Source organism: Mirounga angustirostris, unplaced genomic scaffold, assembly GCF_029215605.1.
Source record: "Mirounga angustirostris isolate CCGP_5_RB_7025 unplaced genomic scaffold, mMirAng1.0.hap1 SCAF_15, whole genome shotgun sequence".
Classification (NCBI taxonomy): domain Eukaryota; kingdom Metazoa; phylum Chordata; class Mammalia; order Carnivora; family Phocidae; genus Mirounga; species Mirounga angustirostris.
Window position 1 is genome coordinate 9,031,218 of NW_026991723.1, and position 21,384 is coordinate 9,052,601.

At 46.1% G+C, this 21,384-nt stretch overlaps 1 protein-coding gene across 1 annotated transcript in view; it reads right to left on the reverse strand.

Annotated features, from left to right (window-relative positions):
• The window catches only part of SMARCA2 (SWI/SNF related, matrix associated, actin dependent regulator of chromatin, subfamily a, member 2), a 180,052-nt gene that overhangs the window by 56,282 nt on the left and 102,386 nt on the right, over window positions 1-21,384 (reverse strand). The window contains 1 exon segment of the mRNA XM_064579201.1: window positions 17,656-17,874. Within this exon segment, the coding sequence (XP_064435271.1) occupies window positions 17,656-17,874 (219 nt within the window).

Below are 21,384 nucleotides of genomic sequence, written 5' to 3' on the forward strand. Positions count from 1 at the left end.
CTCCATAAAAGGGGAGTGGCTTAAAACACAGAACGAAAACACTGCTGAATTTGGCAAGGGCTAGACTCTTAGAACATGGGTAAGAGTCTGCATTCTGCGAGCTTCTTCTAAGTATCAGGATTCTCCCTCAGGTGACGGAAGTGATCATTAACTAGAACGGGGAGTGCTTTCAGAATGTATCCTTGAGAGGTCTTCTAACTTCATTACTTATGCCTCAGTAAACCTGAACTTTAAAAAAAAAAAAGGTTCTAAGAACACCAAAACCGGAAATCCTAAGTGTAACGTAATAGGGTTACTTACGCAAAGCAGACTAGTCAGACTCCAAGGGGCAACTTTAGCCTTATGTAAAAATGTGGCAAATAGGCACACATATTTTCTATTAAAGGTTTCATCTACTTTCAGTGACATTTTCTCAGCTTAGTATTTTCATTGACCAACCCGCAGCGGATTATGATTATTTCCGTTAAGAAGGCTTCTGCTGTTCTTTCCAGAGTGGAAGTCAAAAGGAAAGTCACACTACGTTGCTTGTTCTTGTCATCCAGGCTTTCCTCCCCGGCAGTAAGATCTAAATAGCTGGATTCTGGAATTTTTCTAAGTAGTTGTGGGCTGCATCCCATCGGCCAGATCTTAAATATTTCCTTCATTAGGTTGCTGCCCTACTCAAGTTGCAAAGCGATCCTCAAGACGCCAACTCCAAGCCTCCCCGCCTGGACTCCAGAGGTCCCCATAATCTGATCTTACCCGATCTAGTTTGCCATTACTTCCCGGCCCGCGACCATCCCACACGGAAGAGGAGCAGAAAGCCAGCGCCTCGCCCTACCGCGCCGTATTTATCCCCCACTTCGCGATTTCTCACACTTCTCACCTGGACCGCCTTTCCCAATCCCTTGTACCTGTGCATGTTGTCCCAAGCGTCAGGCATCAACTTGTTCCCCACTCAGGATCTTCCCCAGCTGTAACGTATCACTCTGATCTTTCTCTTACTGAGACCACGCTTTATTTCTCTGCATTCCCCTACTGTAGCTAACATAGCACTTGGGCATGAAAAGTGAGGTAGTATAAATATAATCGAATACAAACTGAACTTTTAGACAGGGTCCCCTGGGAAATCAGCTCCTGGCTATACACTTGTTTACTGAACACCAGTCGTGAATGCAAGCGTCTCTGTTCTAGATCTTTCTATGCTCATCTTCAAGGACAAAATCGTAAACTCTAGCACCGAACTTGCTGCGTCTTCCCTCTATCTTCTCATTGCTCATGCTCCCTATAGTGTCAACCTCTGGAGTCACCTGATGATGAATCAGCTTCTGGAGCACAGGGTAAAATTCCTTAGCATCCAGGACAGGACACTGAGATTTTTTCAAAAGTTGCACAAAGCTTCTAAATCCCCCTACTGATCTGGTCTAAACCCTATTTTATTTACTTCCTCCTCCGCTATTTAAAATCTCTCCTTCCTATAAGGCTACGGTCTTGGGTTTCCCCAACTTTTCTCACTGCATTTTCCTCCCCTTACATGCAGATTCCCCAGGTTTTATTTTTGGCCCCCATCTCTTTTTTCATGCTCCTGACAGTAAACATGCAGTGAAATGTGGCCACCTGCCCCGAGTCCACGGTAGACATCACTGATAATCTGATGCCCAGAACAGCAACAGCTGAGAGGTCTCTTAATGGCCCTTGGCGGGGGACGGGCTGCTGGAGAACTTCAAAACCTCTCTCCTGGGGGGCAGCGGGGAGAATATAAGATGTGTCTCGGGAAGGCTTTGACCTCCCCACCTCTACAGTGGGGTCCCTGGCGGACTTCCTGCTGCTGAGCAACCTGGACACAGACTCTCGACCCGCAGGGTGGTGGGTGCTTTCTGAGCAGCCCCTTGCCACGGGTCAGAGGTCCCCGCAAGAAGTCAGGTCCCTTAGTCTGGATGTGAAACCGTCTTTGGAGATCCAGACTGCCCCTGGCCTCACTGTGACTTCAATGCACATGGCCTCAAACCTTCTCTCTCCAGCCTGGACTCGCTTTGGAGTTACCGGTTGTGATTTCCAATATCCCATCAAATGGCCCAGCGCAAAGTCCTCGCTCTTTTCCCAGCAGAGCAAATATTTCTCCCTGGATCTCTCTGTCTCATCAAAGGGCAGCATCATTTCCCCCCAGTTATCCAGGCTAAAAAAAAAAAAAAAGACCCTTAAAATCACGAGTATCCCTCCTTACAGTCTGGCAGGCCTGCCCGTCGCTGCGTGCTTTACCTCTGAAATAGTTCATTCCCTTCTGTTCATTCTCCTCTCGCACAGGCAGGGTCAGCTGTGATGGCCTCCCTATGGGTTTTTCTTGCCCTCTCTCCTGGGCCCTAATTCATCCTTTACAAAGCGAGCGGTTATCTTCTTTCTGCTTAGAAGGAGGAACGCACATTTGTTCTCGCACTTCAGACCCTGTGGTCTTTCTATGGAACAGAGTAAAGCCTCCAGGGAGTGCCCTACCCTAATCTTTTTCCTCTACTCCTATCCCTGTAAAAACCCCTATAAAAACACGGTGCTCCTAACACGCAAGGTCCCAGAGGGAGGAGCCACACATTCCCACGCCTCAGTGTGGTGCGGAGCCTGGGATTCTCCTCCTGAGCCCCTGTCCTAAACAAATCATGCTCTTTTTTTTAAGAAACGGCTAAAACGTCACTTTCTTCATAAAATCCTACAGGATTCCCTTTTGTACTTTTTACAATGTATCACACATACTTTTGCTCACTGTTGATTTAATTCTGCTTTGTATGAGTTTTGTTCTTCTCTCAAAATATGCCCAAATCTCCTATCAGTCCGAAATCTCTTTGGGAATTTTAAAAAAGTCCCCTTAATCAAAATGTAAAGGCATTTAGACTGATGCCTTACTCACCAGTGGGACCCAAAAATCTTGTTGCGAGAAAATTAAATCTTCACTCTCTTTTCTTCGCTTTCTCAGAATGGGAGGGCTTATCAAGGAAGCACATTGCAAGGCTGTTTGAGGGAAGCTACTCAATTATATGGTGAATTAAAATAAGCACAAATGGGGCAAAATAAAGATTTTTGGTTTCTGTTTACCCTGCTCCAACCCACCTCTGTAAAACTGCCTGTATTTTATTTTTAAACTTTATTTATTTATTTTGAGTAATCTCTGGACCCGACGTGGGGCTCAAACTCAGGACTCGGAGCTCGAGAGTCGCACGCTCTTCAGACCCAGCCGGCCAGGTGCCCCTCACCTGCCTTTGTTTTAACCGGTGATTATACCATCCTGGGTCTTGCTCTGGCTTTGGGAGTAAAACGGCCTAAATAAGATGTTCAGCCTCACTGGCAAAGAGAGCCCTCTAACCTGGAGAACAACCAAGATCGCCCCTCACTTTGCCAGAAGGCAGAGAAGGATGTGTATGCGCAAGTCTAGTTAGCAAGGCGAGGAAGAGGAGAGGGAGGGGCTCTGGCCTCCCTGGAAACAAGGCAAACAGGAGGGGAGAGAGAGTCCCACTATTGGGCAGATGGAAGTCCACGAAGAGCGCCCTCTTCAGGACTGGAGGGGCGAGTCACCTTCAAGAGGCTCGTCTTCACTCCTTCCATCTGAAGAGCTGTCTTGAATTTCTCTAGAGGCAAGTCCTCCCCGGGGTCATCAAGAGACTCACCTGTTGCTCATCTGTCCTAAGCTCCTGCACCTTGTCAAGAATGCACAAGCCAGGAGGAGGTCGGCTCAGTGGGCAAAGAGGCTGTAAACCGGGATGGCATTTGTCTTTGGCCAAAACCCCGCAGACCCTGATGTGCATTTTCAAAATCTACCAGTTGATAAACTGAACGTTCAGCATTCACCCCAACAAATCTACCTGCCATGTAGTAAATGCTAAATCGGAAAACCAGCTCCTTGCTCCTCATCTGTAAAATGGGAGAGAGAATATCTATTCCAAGTCTGTAAGGGGATTAAATCGTGATATAGATTTATAGCTCCCAGGCCAGCACTGTCTGGAACAGAGAAGGGAGAGGACAGAGTAGGAACCGAAAGTCCTGAAAATTCCATGGGAAGGCATTTGGAGTAAGAATTCAGACCTGGCAATTAAAAAGGATACCATATTTTTACATCATTTATATCGCAAAGGAAAGGAAACACATCGGTCCTGGGGAGAGGAATGGAGTGATGGGAGCCCACTTTGTGGTGGTAAGAAAGCACCAGCTACGTGACATGGAGAGGTAAAAGCAATTTTGAAAAGGGGGGGAGACAGCCTGTGAAATCTGAAGTGGAGACATGAAAGCTCTGTTTATGGAGGAGCAAAAAATCACTATTCCAGTGTGGGAAGACATGCTCCCACATACCCCTTAATGGCCTTCAAAAAAAAAAAAAAAAAAGTCAGTCGTTTGGCACAGGGCGCCCTGTAAAACAGGGTGTTTTTAAACCGCATGGAAGGACATGCAAATGTTACTAACAGCAGGCTGGGGCTTGATGGGTACCGCGGCTGGGATTTATTGAAATGGCTACAAAAGAGCTCAGCCTTGTAACAGGTTAAAAATAATTCTGAACGTAATGGCACCAAAATAACCCCTGGCCGTGTTTTCCTTGGCTACTTCTCCAACCTGGTACGTGAAGGTCAGTGAGGTCACAGGTGATTCTGTTTTCTTTCCCTCACTCTTCTGTAGTTCTCGTGACGCTTTTACGATGTGAAAAATGCCTCCCAAAAAGCTATTTTCAACTTTGCATTAAAAAAAAAAAAAAAAAGCAAAGCTCCAAGGGTTTTTGGGTGCGGTTTATAAAAATGCAGTAAGATACAACTAACAGAACAATCATCAGATTTGGTAATAAGATGAAATGGTGGCAAATAAAGACCCTAAACTGGGTTTATTGTTTCTCCTGCAGAATACGTATTTATGACAGGGAATCCCCTGCAATATTGACATTGTGTTCTGCTGGACTCCACAGTATCTTCCTATGCCTTCTAGTAACATCCCATGACATTAGTGTAATGATTTTTTTAAGATTTTATTTATTCATTTGAGAGAGTGGGAGAGAGAGAGAGAGAGCACAAGCAGGGGGAGAGGCAGAGCAGGGAGCCCGATGTGGGACTCCATCCCAGGACCCTGGGATCATGACCTGAGCCTAAGGCAGACGCTTAACCATCTGAGCCACCTAGGCATCCCTGATTTTTTTAAATTAATATGAATGCAAATGGATTTGCTCTTGATAATTTGGGTGGGAGGGGGGAGACTTGTTATGTGTCAATGATCAAAATGGATCCCTTTGGCACCTGTTAGGCACGCTGCTTGTAGTATGCAGGAGATTAAAAAAATGAAGGGGTGGATAATTTCTTCTTGATGACAAAATGCTAGAAAATTCTTGGTCTTGTTCTGTACAGAATGGCGGAAGTCCCCAGCTACCTGCATGGGGAAGGTAACTCCATATGGCAGGTAGGTGCTCCCACTGCGGGCACCACGCATTTTGGTTTCCCATCCATCGTGTCCTATCAGCACACGGACTCAGTTCAACTCTCTAAATGCTGCCAACAATCAGATCGTCCCAAACACTGGATCATGAATTGACGCCACCAAAATGCCACAGGACCCCGTGTCAAAACTGCATTTTCAAGACAAAGCCTTCCTGAGAACAAAGAGGAAGTCTCTCACCCATGCGCCTCTGAGTTTTAGAGCTGAGTCTCAGAGTTGGAGCCAGACCAGGGTAAATCCACACAGTTCTCTCCAGGGTCACCAAAGGCCAGGGCAGGAAAGATGGGGCCATGTACTCTTCCTCACCCCCATCCCTCCCAGGGAGATGAAAGGACTCACCCAAGATGTCAGAGCAAAATGATGACAGATCTGGAACCAGAGAGACCCCTGATATCCTGATGCCTGAGTCCCCCTTCTTCCCACTAAGTTAACAGAGACAGCTTGGAAGAGAGGAATAGATCCACTGGCAACCTCGATAAAGTTTTGAAGACATCGTTTTAAATAATCTTTAGGACATCTTTAGAAAACATTCCACACAAGGTCCAAGGGAAGGATATTTTAGAAAACAGCATCCTGCATTAGGAATACGCTTTCTACACAGGACTCTGAGCAGCGTGACCTTAAATACTGTATTTCAGTAGGAGGAGCAGAATAAGCTTGGCCTGGAGCAAAGTTTCATGGTCCCATCTACAATTTTTTTCATGAATTCTGACAATCTAACATTCTCTAATAGAAAATAAGAAAGAAGCCCTATAAAAGTATAAAAGTATTCGGCCTTCTGCTGAAAACAACGTTCTCTATTGGGTACTTTCTTGTACAAAACTCAACATGAAAACCCAGCTAATTTAGTGCTTTCTTTTTGTCTTTTAAATTCGGAGTTAGATTAGATGTATTCATCTGGTTTTTGCCAAAAAAGAAAGAAAAAGTTCGACCTGGAAGGCAGTTGTGAAAACTATGGCCATTTGCAAGGAAGAGCAAAGTTGGAACAGTGAAGCAGCGATCGTACTTTTGGGTGCATATTTAAGTGATCTTCATCACTGTGCTCTGAAATTAGAACAGTGCCTGCAAATTCTTGAGAAGCTCAAGAGCACTTCTGTCAGAACTGCATGCCTTTAGAATTCTTTTAAGTAAGCAATCTTTCCATGAAGACACAGATCACTGGCATCGAATGGGAAAGAACGCCGACAATGTCTACCTTGACCCGCACGAGTCAAAAAGCACAGGATTCATGGACTCTGCCAAAAGGACACAGACTGCGACCAAGCCTCCCCTGAACCCTGGTTCTGGCTGGTACGCTCGCTCCAGCACAGTATTTATGGAGTGCTCACTATGTGAGGGGCTCTCCGGTGCTGGCCTTTGGCAGTGCATCCAGCAGGCGAGGGCGCTGGCTTCCGTGCATGATGTCAAGGGCCATGCAGGAAACGGGCATAGGTCACGGGATCCTGGCCGGGCCTAGCGATTTCAGCTAGTGTGGTCAGGAAGGATCTCTCTGGAAAGAGACCATTAGGGCAAGGAGGCAGCCACGGGAAGGAGCCTTTCTGCAAGTGCAGAGGACCTGAAAGACAGCCCAGTGTGACAACCTCCCTGAGAGCAAGGGGAGAAGTTGAGGCCAGATGGCCCTATGTCACAGACCACGTTGAAGTGTCTTTTTTTTTTTTTTAAGAGAGCTAGCGAGGGGTGATTAACATAATAAAAAAATTTTAAAAAAAAGAGCAAGCGAGAATGAGAGCATGAACGGGGGTGGGGCGGGGGGGGGAGGCAGAGGGAGAAGCAGACCCCCTGCTGAGCAGGGAACCCGATGTGGGGCTCATCCTAGCACCCTGGGATCATGACCTGAGCCGAAGGCAGATGCTTAACCAACTGAGCCACCCAGGCGCCCAGAAGTGTTTGAGTTTAATTGCACTTACAATAGGAGGCCGCTGGAGGGTTTTATGTGGTGGGGGTGGGAGTAAGGTGGGGGGTAGGGGGCGGTGGTGGGGGCATGCTGGGGAGTGGGAGTAGTGGAGTAGTGGGTAGGGGGTGATGGGGAGTTGGTATTTGCTTTGGAAAGTTCACCCTCTGACCTCTCTGGGTGGCCACCTGAACTGTTGTGAACAAGAGAAAAAGCCATCCTCCACAACGCCAGGCATCTGCAAATATCACATTCTGCAGCACCGAACTCCCTGCATCTCCTTTTCTTTACTCAAAGGTAGAGGATGTGCTGTGCTGTATTTCTCCCGCATGGGGGGCTAGGAGCAGGGGCGTGGCTGTCAGAGAGGCTCTGGTCTCCCAGTGGCAGCAGGAGGTGAACTCTATCGCCTTCCCCTTGTGGAGGGGAAGCTGCCCTTCTCTCCTGTGGGAGTCCTGAGACTGGGGGAGGGAAAATCCTAAGTAATGTCCCCAGAGGCAGGACACTGAAACTCTCACAGGAAGTAGGACCCACGTTGCTTAAACTCTGCTCATTTCTTGAACAGTTCAAGCTGTACAAGTTAGAGCATCTCACAGTCTATTTTAATCTCTATTAATTCCCATCTGTGTACACTTGGAGACCTGCTCTTGACAAGCTCTTTAAGGTGGCTAAGTGTGCACTATTATCTCTAATAGCATCTCTCAAATCTGGCTCTTAATTGCACTAATAAGGCAGGCCCCGCTCCGACGGTAAGGAACAGAAACTTGACAATTAACACCGTGCTCCCCGGTCCGAGCACAGTGCGGCTCAGCCTCCTCCACATTTGAGAAATGGGTGTCGAGTTGAATCTGCTTTTAAACAGCCTCCGTGCATGGACCCACTAACAGGAAAACAGAGGGTGATCATTCTTCAAACCAGAGTACAAAGTAAAAGTCATAGCAGCTTCACATGGTTTTGGAGGTTGTGGAAGGGACCCTGCAAGTCAAAGGTAATACAACTCACTCAGCCTGGGAGGCCCAGGACCGCATCCTCAGCTGGTGGCAGGGCCAGGACCCACAGGACCCAGTTCCCGACAGCTGGCCCCCGAGCTATTCCCGAAGACATGGAAGATTAAGTAGAAAAACGTAGGACGAGAGCTGATAGCTGAGTGTGTATAGGTAGGGGGCCTTGAGAATAAGCTTGAGGAGAGTAGGCCAGTCCCACCACATATTCAGCAAGTAAACATCTCCTCTTCCTTAATTCCATTAATGAGTGGGGGATAGGCGCCTTCATATCTACCCCTTTCCCCTTTCCCCTGTCACCCCAAACCCTGTATTCAAGACACACAATGGAAATATTTTTTTTCCCTCTTTTACTATCACTTATCACATTTACTCCGACGCAGCCAATTTGTTTTTGGAGTCCTTCTTGTATGAGCCAGGTTAAATGTTACACATTTAAACCTCAGAAAACTCTACAAAGTACATGCTATTATTTCCCCCCACTTTATAGCAAAAGCTACAAGAGGTTATACGCGGCACCCAGGGTTACAGGCTAATTATAAGTAGAGCTGGGATTTGAACCCAGGTCTCAGATTCCAAGGCTTACATTTTTGACCACGATCCTAAGCTACCCAGGCACACAGCCACCGAAGTCATAGTTCTGACACCCACCCAGATGACACCCACCCACATGTGGACACAGTGATGGTAAAATCATCCTGCCCTGCCTCTAACTTCCTGACCGGCACCCCTCCCTCACCTCCACCACGAACGACGTCATTTCTAAATGTATACCTGTATCAAAACATCACATTGTACACCTTAAATATATATACTTTTTTACCTGTCAAGGATAAACAAAAATTTTCTTTTAAAAAGATTTTCTTCCTGCAGCTTTACCGATTAAAGAAAAAAAAAAAAGTACGGGACAGAAACCAAATCTTGATTCAAAAAAGCAGACATATTTCTAAAACCACCTATTTCTCTGCAGGAGTTGGCTCCTCATAAAGATAAGGCGAACTTACTCGGGCTTGTAAATATCGGTAAGCCTGATCCAATTTCCCATGGTTACTTTCCGTGCCTGAGTTACATTTCCGAGCTGAATCCTGTTTCAAAGGATAGAACTCGAAACCAGAAATTCCATGCATCACAGTCTTAAAAATTGAGCAAAACAAGTCTCTCCTGCTTCTCAACCTTTAATGTTTATTTTAGTTGGCCCTCGGAGGACCGTTTCTTCTACTGAACTTACCCTACTGAATTCTGACAAAAGGGAACACACCAAGGTCCAATCGCTGTGAAAACAATCTAGCCAGTGGATTTAAGAATAAAATGAAAATTGCAGAAAAGTTACCAAAATTTGTTTACTACTGTCAGATATTTCCCCAAACAACTCAAACTCTTGCCACTAATCAGTTCAGTACTTCCTTCCTAAAGTACTGAAGAACACGAATTTGGCAAAACCCAAATCTATTTTCTAGGTCCTTAGCTCTCCCTTGTGTATAAAAACGGAAATGCAGCTTGCTAGATATTTTGCCCCAGTAGATCGGATGACCCAATTTTAAAAGCTAAAAATGCCATTTGATAAAAGGGAAAAAAAAAAAAAAAATCAATGTTTATGTCTTATAGCAAAATGCAGAGAAAGATTATTTAAAGTGACAAAACAAAAGCAGCAAAATATTAAAGGCATTCTGCACATTATACTTTTGATGAAGAATCCTGAAAACCAAAACCAACCAACCAATCTTGTCAGTGTAAGATATTTTAGGAGAAAGGGACATTTCACAGAATCACAGATGTTCTCAGCTGGGATTACAGCGAGGAGTTTCCAGCCCCCATCTCTGATTTCAGGCTGGATCGTACTGAATCCAGCCCAAACACAGGAGACACCTTTTCAGATGGGTGTCAAGATAGTTTGCTATTTCTCATTGTGTATTTCAGCAGAATTTCAAATATTGTGTTTGAGATACCAATTTCTTTAAACTTTCTTGGTACTTTTTCCAGTTCGTCGTGACTACCTCTCCATGGATGTCTCTGCCTCTTTCCCACGTAGGTTTTGGCACAGACTTCTGGTGATGGGAAGCCAACCAGGGGATCTTATCCTGCTATTTGCACCCTGGTGTTACGTAGCTTTTTAAGACACCCCCAGGTAAATTCCCTTGAGAAATGTTGCATTTTACTTACTGATTACCCCCACTACTGTATGGTTTAAGACTCTTTTACTGTTTCCTCTACTTCGAGCCCCGGGAAGGAGAATCCCCCAAAATCCTTTGAGTGGTCAGGAGACAGGACCAGGAGGTTGCCACTTGGGCAAAGAAATTGTGGGGATCTTGGGCTCTTACTTGGTTGAACAGACTGGTTGAGGAAAAAGAGGGTACTCTCTGGGCTGCCCTTCCTCGAGGTCCCTCTCAAAATCCTAAACCTTCTCAAACCAGCTCCATCTATCCCTAGATTCAAAGATGGGAGGAAATGAGTCTTATCACCATCACTTCTGCAACTTGGTTTGGGGCCCAACTGCAAAAACAGAGATAACTGCCTTCATCACCAGGAGCTTCTACAGGATACCTAAAAAAGCATCCTCCTCCTCATATAGAGGGACCACACAGCGAGACACCAGTGAATAAGAAGGACCTTTCCAAATTACAGTTTTGAGATGTCCACATCCATCGTGACACAAAAGCGTACTCTTCAAAGTTCGTTCGGCAATTAAATATTATACAGAGCACATAATTTAGTTTGCATTTCAATTATCTTCCAGTGCTGTAGGGTACAAATCACTCACTCGGCAATTAAATACGTTCTGTGGTGTCACTAAATGTTTTAAGGGAGGGAAGGATTCTGAAGTTGGCAGAAGGACCAAAGGAACAGGAAGAAGAGAAAAAGCAAGTACTCCAGAATTTACCCTCAGCCCAGCTTTTAGCTTTGCAATCCCCCCGATTTTATGGAGCCCCTGCCCCCAGTAATGATTACAATACTGGAGACATCCCAGACAGGGCACACATAGTTGGAGCTAAACCGAAAAACCTGTCCCCCTGGGCTCATCAGACGGCTGCCAATTTAGGCTGACGGAACGCCTGCTCTCACACATAAAGACACAAAGATATTTTTCCAAGAAATTATCAACACCAGCCAATTATTGTGTATGTACAAACACACACACACACACACACATACACGGTACGTGGTGTAGCACGGTCATCACCGTGGGTTCACCATGGGAAAAGCTCTGAAATGCTGATGGATATCATCTTTTTAGAACCACATTCATATTCTCTTTTACACTTTCTAAAGGCGCCATCCCCTGTTCAGGGGAGCTCCCCACTGCCTTCAGAAGGATTAGGATAAAGTTGGTATGCAAAAAGAAAAAAAAAACCCAAATGATACCAGTGCCTTCCAAAAACGGATTTGTGAGCCCACCATCAGACAGCAGTCTGAATCAGGATGGGTGGAGGGAGAGAGGAGTTTCCTCAATTTCAAAGGCTCTTTGCCGTCAACGGCGATGCCCGGGGGACAGAACTGCTAGAAGCCATAGGGCTGAACCCTATGGCCGGGCCACATGTGTACAGGAAGTGACTCTGTATTCGTGACAAGGCAGGGCAGGGTGCCTTCTTTCTTGGCGGGAGTAAAGAGGAAGAGAGGTAAGAGGTCAGGCCTGAGCATACTGTCACCTGTTGTCTAATCAAGAATTTGTCTGGTCTTTGTCCTTGGTTGCTGGCAGGGACGGAGCTTCTAAAGCCCTTGGAATTTCCTGAGTGGTGGCGGTGTCTTTGTGATGCTAATGAGGTGACCAGGGAGGGCCCCTAGAGGGCTTCGGGATGGGGGCTGTCACCAGAAGGACCAACCACTTGATGAGACGGTTGGGCTGTGGAGCCAGGCGGACCTGGGAGGAGTGGGGGGCTGGAGGCGGAGTCTAATCACCCAGCTGATGATTTTATTTTGTTTATTTTTTTCCAGTGGATGATTTTAATCATCTGTGCCTACACAGTAATGAGCCCTGGATAAAAATTCTGGACACTGAAGCTCACTGGAGCTTCCTGGTTGGTGAAAGGCACTGATGTGTCAGGAGGGGGATTCGAGGAGGAGAGGACAAGGAGGGGATCTCTGTCTGCTTCTTAGACCTCACCCTGTGCATCTCTTCACTTGCTGGTCCTTCTGACTGTAATAAAACTGTAACCACAAGCAGTGCTTTTCTGAGTTCCATTAATCATCCCAGCAAATTTCTGAACCTGAGGGGGTCATGAGAACCCCTGAATTTCTAGCCAGTCAGTCAGAAGAGCAGGTGGCCTGGGGGCCCGCAGAGTGCGGCTGGTGGGTGAAATAAGCACTCTCTTGTTGGGGCCTGAGCCCTTTGACTTGTGGGGTCTATGCCAACTCTGGGTAGCTAGCACCAGAAGTGAACCTGGTTGGTGTTGAAATGGAATACTCGCCCCTGAGGGTCCAGTGGTGCATTTGGGTGGGAGGGGCGGTTGCACGGAGCTAGAGGAATGAGACCCTAAAAGTGCCCAGAGGTAGATTTTCTGTGAAGCGAATAAAGGGCAAACTTCAGGACTTTTACCTCACACGCTCCTTCTAAGGCTCTGGGAGGGTCCCCCACGATATGTTCATATGGCTTGTAGAGATACAATGTGCAAAAGCTAGACATTTTTGTCTTGCTTGTGTTAAAAAGCTCCCTCACCGGGGCACCTGGGTGGCTCAGTCATTAAGTGTCTGCCTTTGGCTCAGGTCATGATCCCAGGGTCCTGGGATCGAGCCCCGCGTCCGCATCTGGCTCCCTGCTCATCGGGGAGTTGGCTTCTCCCACTCCCTCTGCGCCCCCCCTTGTTCACATGCACTCTCTCTCTAATAAATAAAATCTTTACCAAAAAAAAGCAAAAAACCAAACGAAACGAAACAAAAAACCCCAAAAAACCTCCCTCACCCATCCAGCCATCAGATTCTAGAAACTTCAGTCTTGACAACCCCCTGGTGGTGACTCTGCCATTGTTGAGAAACGGGGCTAGACTCTCTTGCATGGTCTACCACAGTGTGAAGAAAGCAGCCAAGACTTTGCAGATTCTCAAGCAGGGCACAGAAGAGCTGGGAGCGCGAGGACAGCACCAGAGGGCCTGGGGGTCTTCATGAGACTTCAGAAAAGCTGCCAACTGGAGGAGCCAGGACCCCAGACTTCAACAGCACAAATCATGGAAATCTCCCAGGGAATGAGATGGGACCAGATGCATGCCGAGACCTCCAGGGACAGGACAGACTGGTAGCCCTGCGCTGAGCCCAGCAGCGACCCACAGGATAGCGGGAGAACCAGGGCACCAGCCCCCAAGGCCACGATGAAACACCAGCTCCTACCATTATCCAGATGCCACTTGGGGAGGAAGATGGGACAGCAGGCCCCAGGAGAGGAGAGAAACAGCCCATGGGATACTTGAATGCTGCCCTGACTACCCCAAAAAGATAAGTTAACTGGAGACTTCAGCTAACACCAAAGAGACCGAAGTTTCCCTCAATGGAAAACAGGGATTTCAGAATAACTTTAAAAAACTTTTTTTTTTTTTTAATTAAGCTGTGTTTGAAATTGTGATCCTTCTCATTTAAAACAACATTACGAATAACAGAAAAATTTCAAAATCTTCCAACGAAACAGATGGTCTAAAGGTCACTGTGGGAATTTTTAGCATAATACGATTCTAAAATAAAACCTGTTTGTGATAAAGCCATAATACAATGTTCACAGAAAGTGGCCATATCACTTAAATTTAGCCAAAGTGTTCTGGGGTGGAGACTGCTAGCTAGTCACCAGAATCTTATCTTCCTGGGCGGACGGCCAGACTGCATTCCCTGGTCTCCCTTACGACCAGCGTGGCCGCACCACTGAGCTCTAGCCCATGGACCGTGAGCGGCAGTGATAATGGAACAAGGGCAGGCCTGGCCCCTCCGAACCCCACACCCGCCACTCTGTGCTGTCTCCCCCACTTCAGTTCTCTGGGAAACTGATGAAGAAGCTGGCAGAGGCTCCATCAGCCGGGGCTCTGGAATGGCCACGTGGAGAGCCGAGGCCACCACCAACCAGAACCACTCACTGTGGGCTTTTACGTGGGCAAGAAAATTCTACTTGTGAGTAGGGCATGTGTAGGTCCAGCCGTTGCAGCTGTGAACATGACCCTAGGCCATACTCTTCCACATCCATCTGGTGCTAATTCAGTGTAGCAGCCAATGGGCGCTTCCTATTTGCACACGGAATTCCTAAGTTCTAACAAGATCCACCTTCCCCGCTACTAGAAAAGCGGGCGTGTGGGCAACTACCAAGAAACGGCAGGAAACTGCATTCCGAGCTGGGACCGAGGAAGTTCGACCACGCTCTATTTGTGAAGGTGCCACGGATGCGGTGGTAATGGAGCTGGGCCTTGAAGGATGAGAAAGGTTCAGCAGAAGGAGGAGGGGTGGGGAAGTGCATTCCGGACTGACCACGAGTCCTCAGGTTTGATCCGGTGGGACGTGATGCTAAACACAGAAGAAAACAGGGTTCTGTTCACCCCAGGAAGCAGAATCAAGGCCAGCGAGGAACAGCGACAGGGAAAGGGGATTCTGTTCAAAGCGGGGAGGAACTAACAATCGGGGCTGACCACAAATTGGAGGCGCTCTGCGGACAAAAAGGCAGCGCGTCTCCTTGAGGGATGCCCAGCCTTTTGGCACAGGGGCTGTGGAGACTGTGGTGTGGGCACGGGATGGGGAGCTGCTCCGTTCAGCTGCCTTCCAGCTCTGGGATTCTACGTATCGCCGAGGCCTCTGCCAAGCAGGCTTTGTACAACATTGCCAGGAGAAAGAAGAATTATGTTAGCCCTGTCTCAGCATTTCTTACACGACAGGCTTTGCCATATTCCCTTTCAAGGCTGGGTTGGCCGGGTCTACGCAACGCACTCAATCACAAGCCAGTAGAGAACATCTCTTCACGTCCAGGCTCGTGAAAACCCCTTGAATATAATGTTATTAACCAAAAAGCTTGCTAGGCTGATATTGAACAGGACTGCTGCTGGCGAATGAGAAAAGAAAAGACAGTAAGCATCTATTTTGAATGCTCAGGCCATGTCTTGACTGCGCGTCCCAGCTGACAGAGTCACCAGCTCCTTCCAAATACAGACAGACCATTTTCAAAAGAATGGATCACAAAAAGAGGTACTACATTAGAGCTGTGCTGAGAACACTTCTGTCCTTCCCAGGTGTCTCCGTATCTCGCAAGACACCTCAGCGTGAACGTTATATTATAAACGCGAATTTCACGTGTCGTTTTGAAAAACAAACTAGTTTTCCATTTTTAGACGTGTATGTTAGAGGTCAAAGAGAGTCTACTGGATCACTAGAAAGAGAAGGGCTATCCTAACATTACAGTCAACGAAGTCAATGTCTACTTTCCTCTTAAAAGTTACAATTTCATTTCGCAAACATTCCTTGGGTCCCTACTATGTGCTAGGCATTGCTATTCGTTAGTGACAGACTCTGAAGGAAAAAGAGAACAAATGAGGTATTCTAAACTTGAAAACTTTCTAAGATCCATTTTTCTTTTTTCTTTTTAATAAAGATTTTATTTATTTATTTGACAGAGAGAGTGAGAGAATGCAAGCAGGGGGAACAGCAGAGGGAGAGGGAGAAGCAGGCTCCCCGCCGAGCAGGGAGCCCGATGCGGGGCTCAATCCCAGGACCCCGGGATCGCGACCTGAGCCAAAGGCAGACGCTTAACCGACTGAGCCACCCAGGCGCCCCTCCATGTTATTTTTCTTAAAAGCATTTCCCAAGGGTTATTTCAAAAATGATGAGTTCAGCCACATTCTTGCCTAAAAGACAAGGTGATTTTGCTTGTAATATCTGCAGATTCTACATATAAAGATTGACTTTCCATGTCGGCCTGGATGGATGTATCATCTGCTGTAATAGGACTCCAGGCACTCAGTTTATTGCTTAAATAAAAGAGAAAGGGAGAATTTTCCTGAGCTCAGAAATGATTATTAAACAAACACAAAACTCTTCACATTACAGAATGAATCTTCATTATACAGCCACAACCTCACGACTGGGAAACAAAAGAAATCCATAAAACCATGCTCTGGGGCCACGGGGATATTTGGATATGAGAGTAAGACAGTTGCACACAGGAAGTTAGATTTCATATGCCATTGTTCAGCCATAAATATGAGCAATGCTCTTCTTTTCTCAGTCTTTTCAAAATTCAGGTCACGTCTCTCTCATCATACAGCATCCTGAGTAAATCACATCTCAAGTGGTGCCAAGACCTGTCTGCCTTTGATAACCGATCTCAAAATCCTTCCCATTGCCTTTCTACCCACCTACCTACTTATGTCCTGGGTCCTAAAGCCACGTTTCACAAAGCTTGGGAACGGCACTCCCTTTCGGTAAAATGAACAACTCACAACAACAGCTTCTACTTTGTTTGGTTTTCAACCCAACGGAGCTGACTGTTTCCAGTGCACATTTACTGGTCCTGCCTGGAACGAGGGTCCCAGATTGCTGTCAACACAGGCACTAAGTCTGCTCCCAGTGAGGGAAAGTGGGGCAAAACCTTCAAATGCAAGATTCCCACCGGCCGTGGCATTCAAGCACGTCACTCCTAGGACGCGCATTGCGATATTTCTATGCTCCCCAGGCAAACATTCTGAGATTTCATTCCCCGGTCAAGATGAGAAATCAACATTTTCCAAAGTTGGGGGGGACCCCAAACTACAGAATAACATTTCCAAACTTCAGTGACCCCAGTCTGTGCTTGCGATGGACAGATCACATTAGCCAAAACTGGGCATGCAAATGCTTCAGCACTCACGACTTCTTATTTCTAGCCGGTTGTGCGATCCTGCAGTCACTGAACCTCTCTGGGCCACAACTGCTTTGTCCCTAAAACCAAGAGAATACAAAGACACCTTCCAGCTCTAATTTCTTTGGGTCTAGGAAATAACAATGCAGCTAGAAAATACCACTGTCTCAACTCTCTCTGCAGGCCTTGGAAAAGTAAAACTCCGATTCAAGACCAGGACATTGAGGGGGAACAATTAAAAAGATCTCTCAGGCCCCCTTCCACATTTTGATCCTGAACTCCTACAGTGAGGCATGACCAGGCAATTGGTCATAAAACATTAGCAGGCCTCATTGTTTCCAATGGCCAATTCTGCTCTCGCAAGACATTCTTCCTTGTATTTCAAGGCCCTGCCTTGAAATGCAAAGAGGCCACGGCAACAGCCAAGCGACCTTCCCTGTGTTCAAGAGCCCCTTCGGCTTTCACTGGCCACTGGTCCCTGGGCTCCCGATTGCGCAAGCCAACAGGAGCATCCACCTGGCAACGACAGCTAAGAAAGCCACACCTACCCTCAGCCACTGCTTCTCCGTGAGGGCGTCGCTGTAGTCCACGTCCCGGCGCTGGCGAGACCCCCTGCCAAATATCTTCTCCTCCTCTTCTTCACACGTGAGCCGTTCTACTTCGGCGTCATCCTTAATAATCCAGGAGGGCAGCTCATCTTCCTCCATTAAGCGGGGCTTACGCTTCGGGTTCCGGGCATCCTCCCTCCGCCGGTCCATGTCCATACGCTGGAGGTATTAACAAGAGTTTCACCAGTGGGAAAGGGGATTCGGCACAGGATCGACCTCACAGCACACAAAACTTTCACAAGTCACCCCCTATGGTTTCAGGGTCGCTTTCTGCTTTTCCCACAAAGTCTCTTGATCCTGGCTGACGTGTTCTAGCTCGTTCCTCAAGCACTCTGTCTCCGCAGAAGATTCTGCAAGGTAAAGTCTCCTCCCTCCCTCTGTACCCCATCTTTGAAATTCATGCGTTGAAAATACACTCTTTAAAAATTCCTGTACTTAGTCTGTGTGTGTGCAAAGCTCTCCCTTTAAGTCATAGTGAGGAAAGTCCCCAACTGGGGATGTATTTAAAAAATATGAGCCCTGGAGATATAATTCACTGCTTCCCTGGCATAAAAGTACTCCTTAAGCCTATAAAAGAGAAACTTCATTAAGAAGACTTCCTTTTACTCAATAGGGCTCATGCTTTTAATTAAACAACCAGGAAACAAAGTCAGCACCCCAAGTGTCGCCGCAGATCGGCCACTCTCGTACTCAGACATGTGGGTACATTAATGGCTGGATTAGTCATTCGGCCACGAAGGTATTACATTTTCAGTGCACCGTGGGCTCCGTGAGAGGGATGTCCTTCAACCCTTTAGCTTTTAAGAAGTTTCGCTCTTATGAAAATACTACCACACCAGAGAAGACAGTCAGATGCAATTTCATCTTAACTGATCAGGTTATAAGTCAAGTGTCTCCCTTTCACATATTTTCATAGATTCCCAAACGCCTAAGCCCCCACCTCTTGCTTTCTTTTTAAAAATCCAGTGCACTTGTAAGTTAAGTGCCACACGCTTGGCTTTAGCCTGTAATTAAACAACCTGCTAGCTTTAAAAAGCAAATAAAACCTCCACTGAATTGCTGCATACGTTAGTTATGTAAGTATATATAGATATGCACATCGCTAGCTAGACGTACTATTGCTACAATTGAATAGACCATTAACCATTAAATGATTTACCTTGCCCCTTTCTTCCTTCGGTTCTACCGTATTGAAACAGAGATTCAACATAACTTTTTCGCAAGAACTAAAACCGGCAACCAAAGGTAAATGAAATTTCTATTCAAATCCAAACTTGACCTCTAGGATCCACATAAAAAATTCAAGTTCAAAGTTCCTTAAACTGCGCTCACACTTTTTTGGGAAATCGTTCTATTCCCAACATGCGGCAGGCCTGCAGCATGGGGAGCCCCATTGGTCGATAAATGTGGCTGTCCTGTTCTGTCATGGGCTATAGTTAGCTGGAGAGGTTGTTCTTAATCCTGACTCCTAATGCTCTGGTATCAGAAATGGGATCTACCAAACTTGCATTGTTAGCACAGAGAATGCCTTGCTGACAATGCAGTCTAGAGAGGGGCTTCTCGAAGTGACCTCCTAACAGTTCTTTAGACCGCTAATAAGAAAATAAACAAACAAACCATTTTTTTGGTTAACGTATTCCACTGAGATGACACTTTGGTTTTTGGTTTGACTACCACCATTACCTGTACCAAGAACTGTTAAAATGACTTAGGCTATGCATTTGTTCACGATTAGGAATGTAAATCTTTCCTGACATAAAAATAAAAAATGGATATAAAAAATAAAAAGCAAATTGATATAAAATCTGATTTAAAAAGTAAATTGCACTTGCTTTTTTTTTTCCTTTTAGAAAGGGTTGATGCACTTTTTTTTTTTTTAAATAAGCATAAAGTTCTGAGGGTTGCATCTCTCCCCAGAGATTTCTACTTGCAGAAGACGAGAAAAAATCTGAAGGTGATATTCAAGTAAGTCTAATTCACTATTCAGGTACGACATGAATGTATTTGTCTTAAGACCTGATAATAAACGCTGTGCTAACAAGTACAGTTATTTTTAAAAAGTACTTCTTGCCTTTTTAGGGAACATAGCAGTTTAAAGTTTCATGCTTGTATGTTATCAAAATGTTTCATATTTGTACCTTGATGTGTTAGAGATCTTGTTTAGGTAAAATTCATAGGTAATCAGCATGAAAGATCACTGTTTCTGAAGTCCCATTTTTAGAAGGAAACAAGAAAAATACTCAAAAGAAAGGTTTTATTTTTGGGGCGCCTGGGTGGCTCAGTTGGTTGAGCGACTGCCTTCGGCTCAGGTCATGATCCTGAAGTCCCGGGATCGAGTCCCGCATCGGGCTCCCTGCTCAGCGGGGAGTCTGCTTCTCCCTCTAACCCTCCCCCCTCTCATGTATTCTCTCTCTCTCTCATTCTCGCTCTCTCAAATAAATAAATAAATCTTAAAAAAAAAAAGGTTTTATTTTTAAAGAGACTGTCTGTTTGATGTGTGTTATTTGACTACAATGTCCATGATAAATCAAATCACAAGCTTATATTAAAGTTTTACAGAGAACTTTTTTTTTAATAATAAGGGATAAAAAGGTTAAATATATGAAATCTAAATCTAGCTCACATTCCATTCTTGTGTCTCACTGAACTTTTTCATCAGAGTAGCTGGCAAGGATTCAAATTTGATTTCCTGCCCCCTGGTGGAGGTGCTAATGCATAGTGAATTGGCCAAAGGCAGCCCGCTGCTTAGATTTAAAAGAAAACAAAACACCAAACCAAACCCCAAATTTGTATAATCCAAAAATGAGAAGTCAGCCATTGAGAAACAAGCAGAACAAGCCCCAAATTGAAATGCCTACCAAAAAGGGCTCCCTTTCCAGCATCACTCGTTCTAAGCCTGTTCCTTGTATGATAAAATACTCCCAAATTAAAAGAAGGCTGGGCCTCGGCCAGACATTCAGTTTTTTTTTTCCCCCTGAGGCTTTCAATTTCTGCAAATATCCAGCCCAAAAGTCAGAAAAGAGAAGAACTCTTCCTGCCCCCCCCCCGCACCCCGCCCCACTTCGGGGCTGTTGATGGAAATCTCCATCTCTGGGCCTAATCTCATTTGTATAATGACAGGCAGCTTATCCGTTCTTGGGCTCAAGAGCATCTGAGGCTGTGGCCAAGCTGCATTATTGCCAATCAGTGAGCAGCCAGGGATGCTGAGGGCCTCTTGCCCCCATGTTCCCCAGAATCTACATTTCTTTTTTTTTTTTAAAGATTTTATTTATTTATTTGAGAGAGAGAGAATGAGAGAGAGCAAGCACATGAGAGGGGGTAGGGTCAGAGGGAGAAGCAGGCTCCCCGCTGAGCAGGGAGCCCGATGCGGGACTCGATCCCGGGACTCCAGGATCATGACCTGAGCCGAAGGCAGTCGCTTAACCAACTGAGCCACCCAGGCGCCCCCCCAGAATCTACATTTTAATAAGTCCCTCAAGGAGAGAAAAGATGTCTGCTTCCTATGTGTATCTCTAATGTCCCTCGGCAGAGAACAATCTATAAAGGGGGTGACCAACAGTTTGAGTTAAGAAATCTCGGTTTCAGGAACACCCTACACGGGCCATGCAGTTACATGACCCCATTGTATCAGTTAGATCCAAAATGGCCCAACCCGGGGACGGTGGTGCA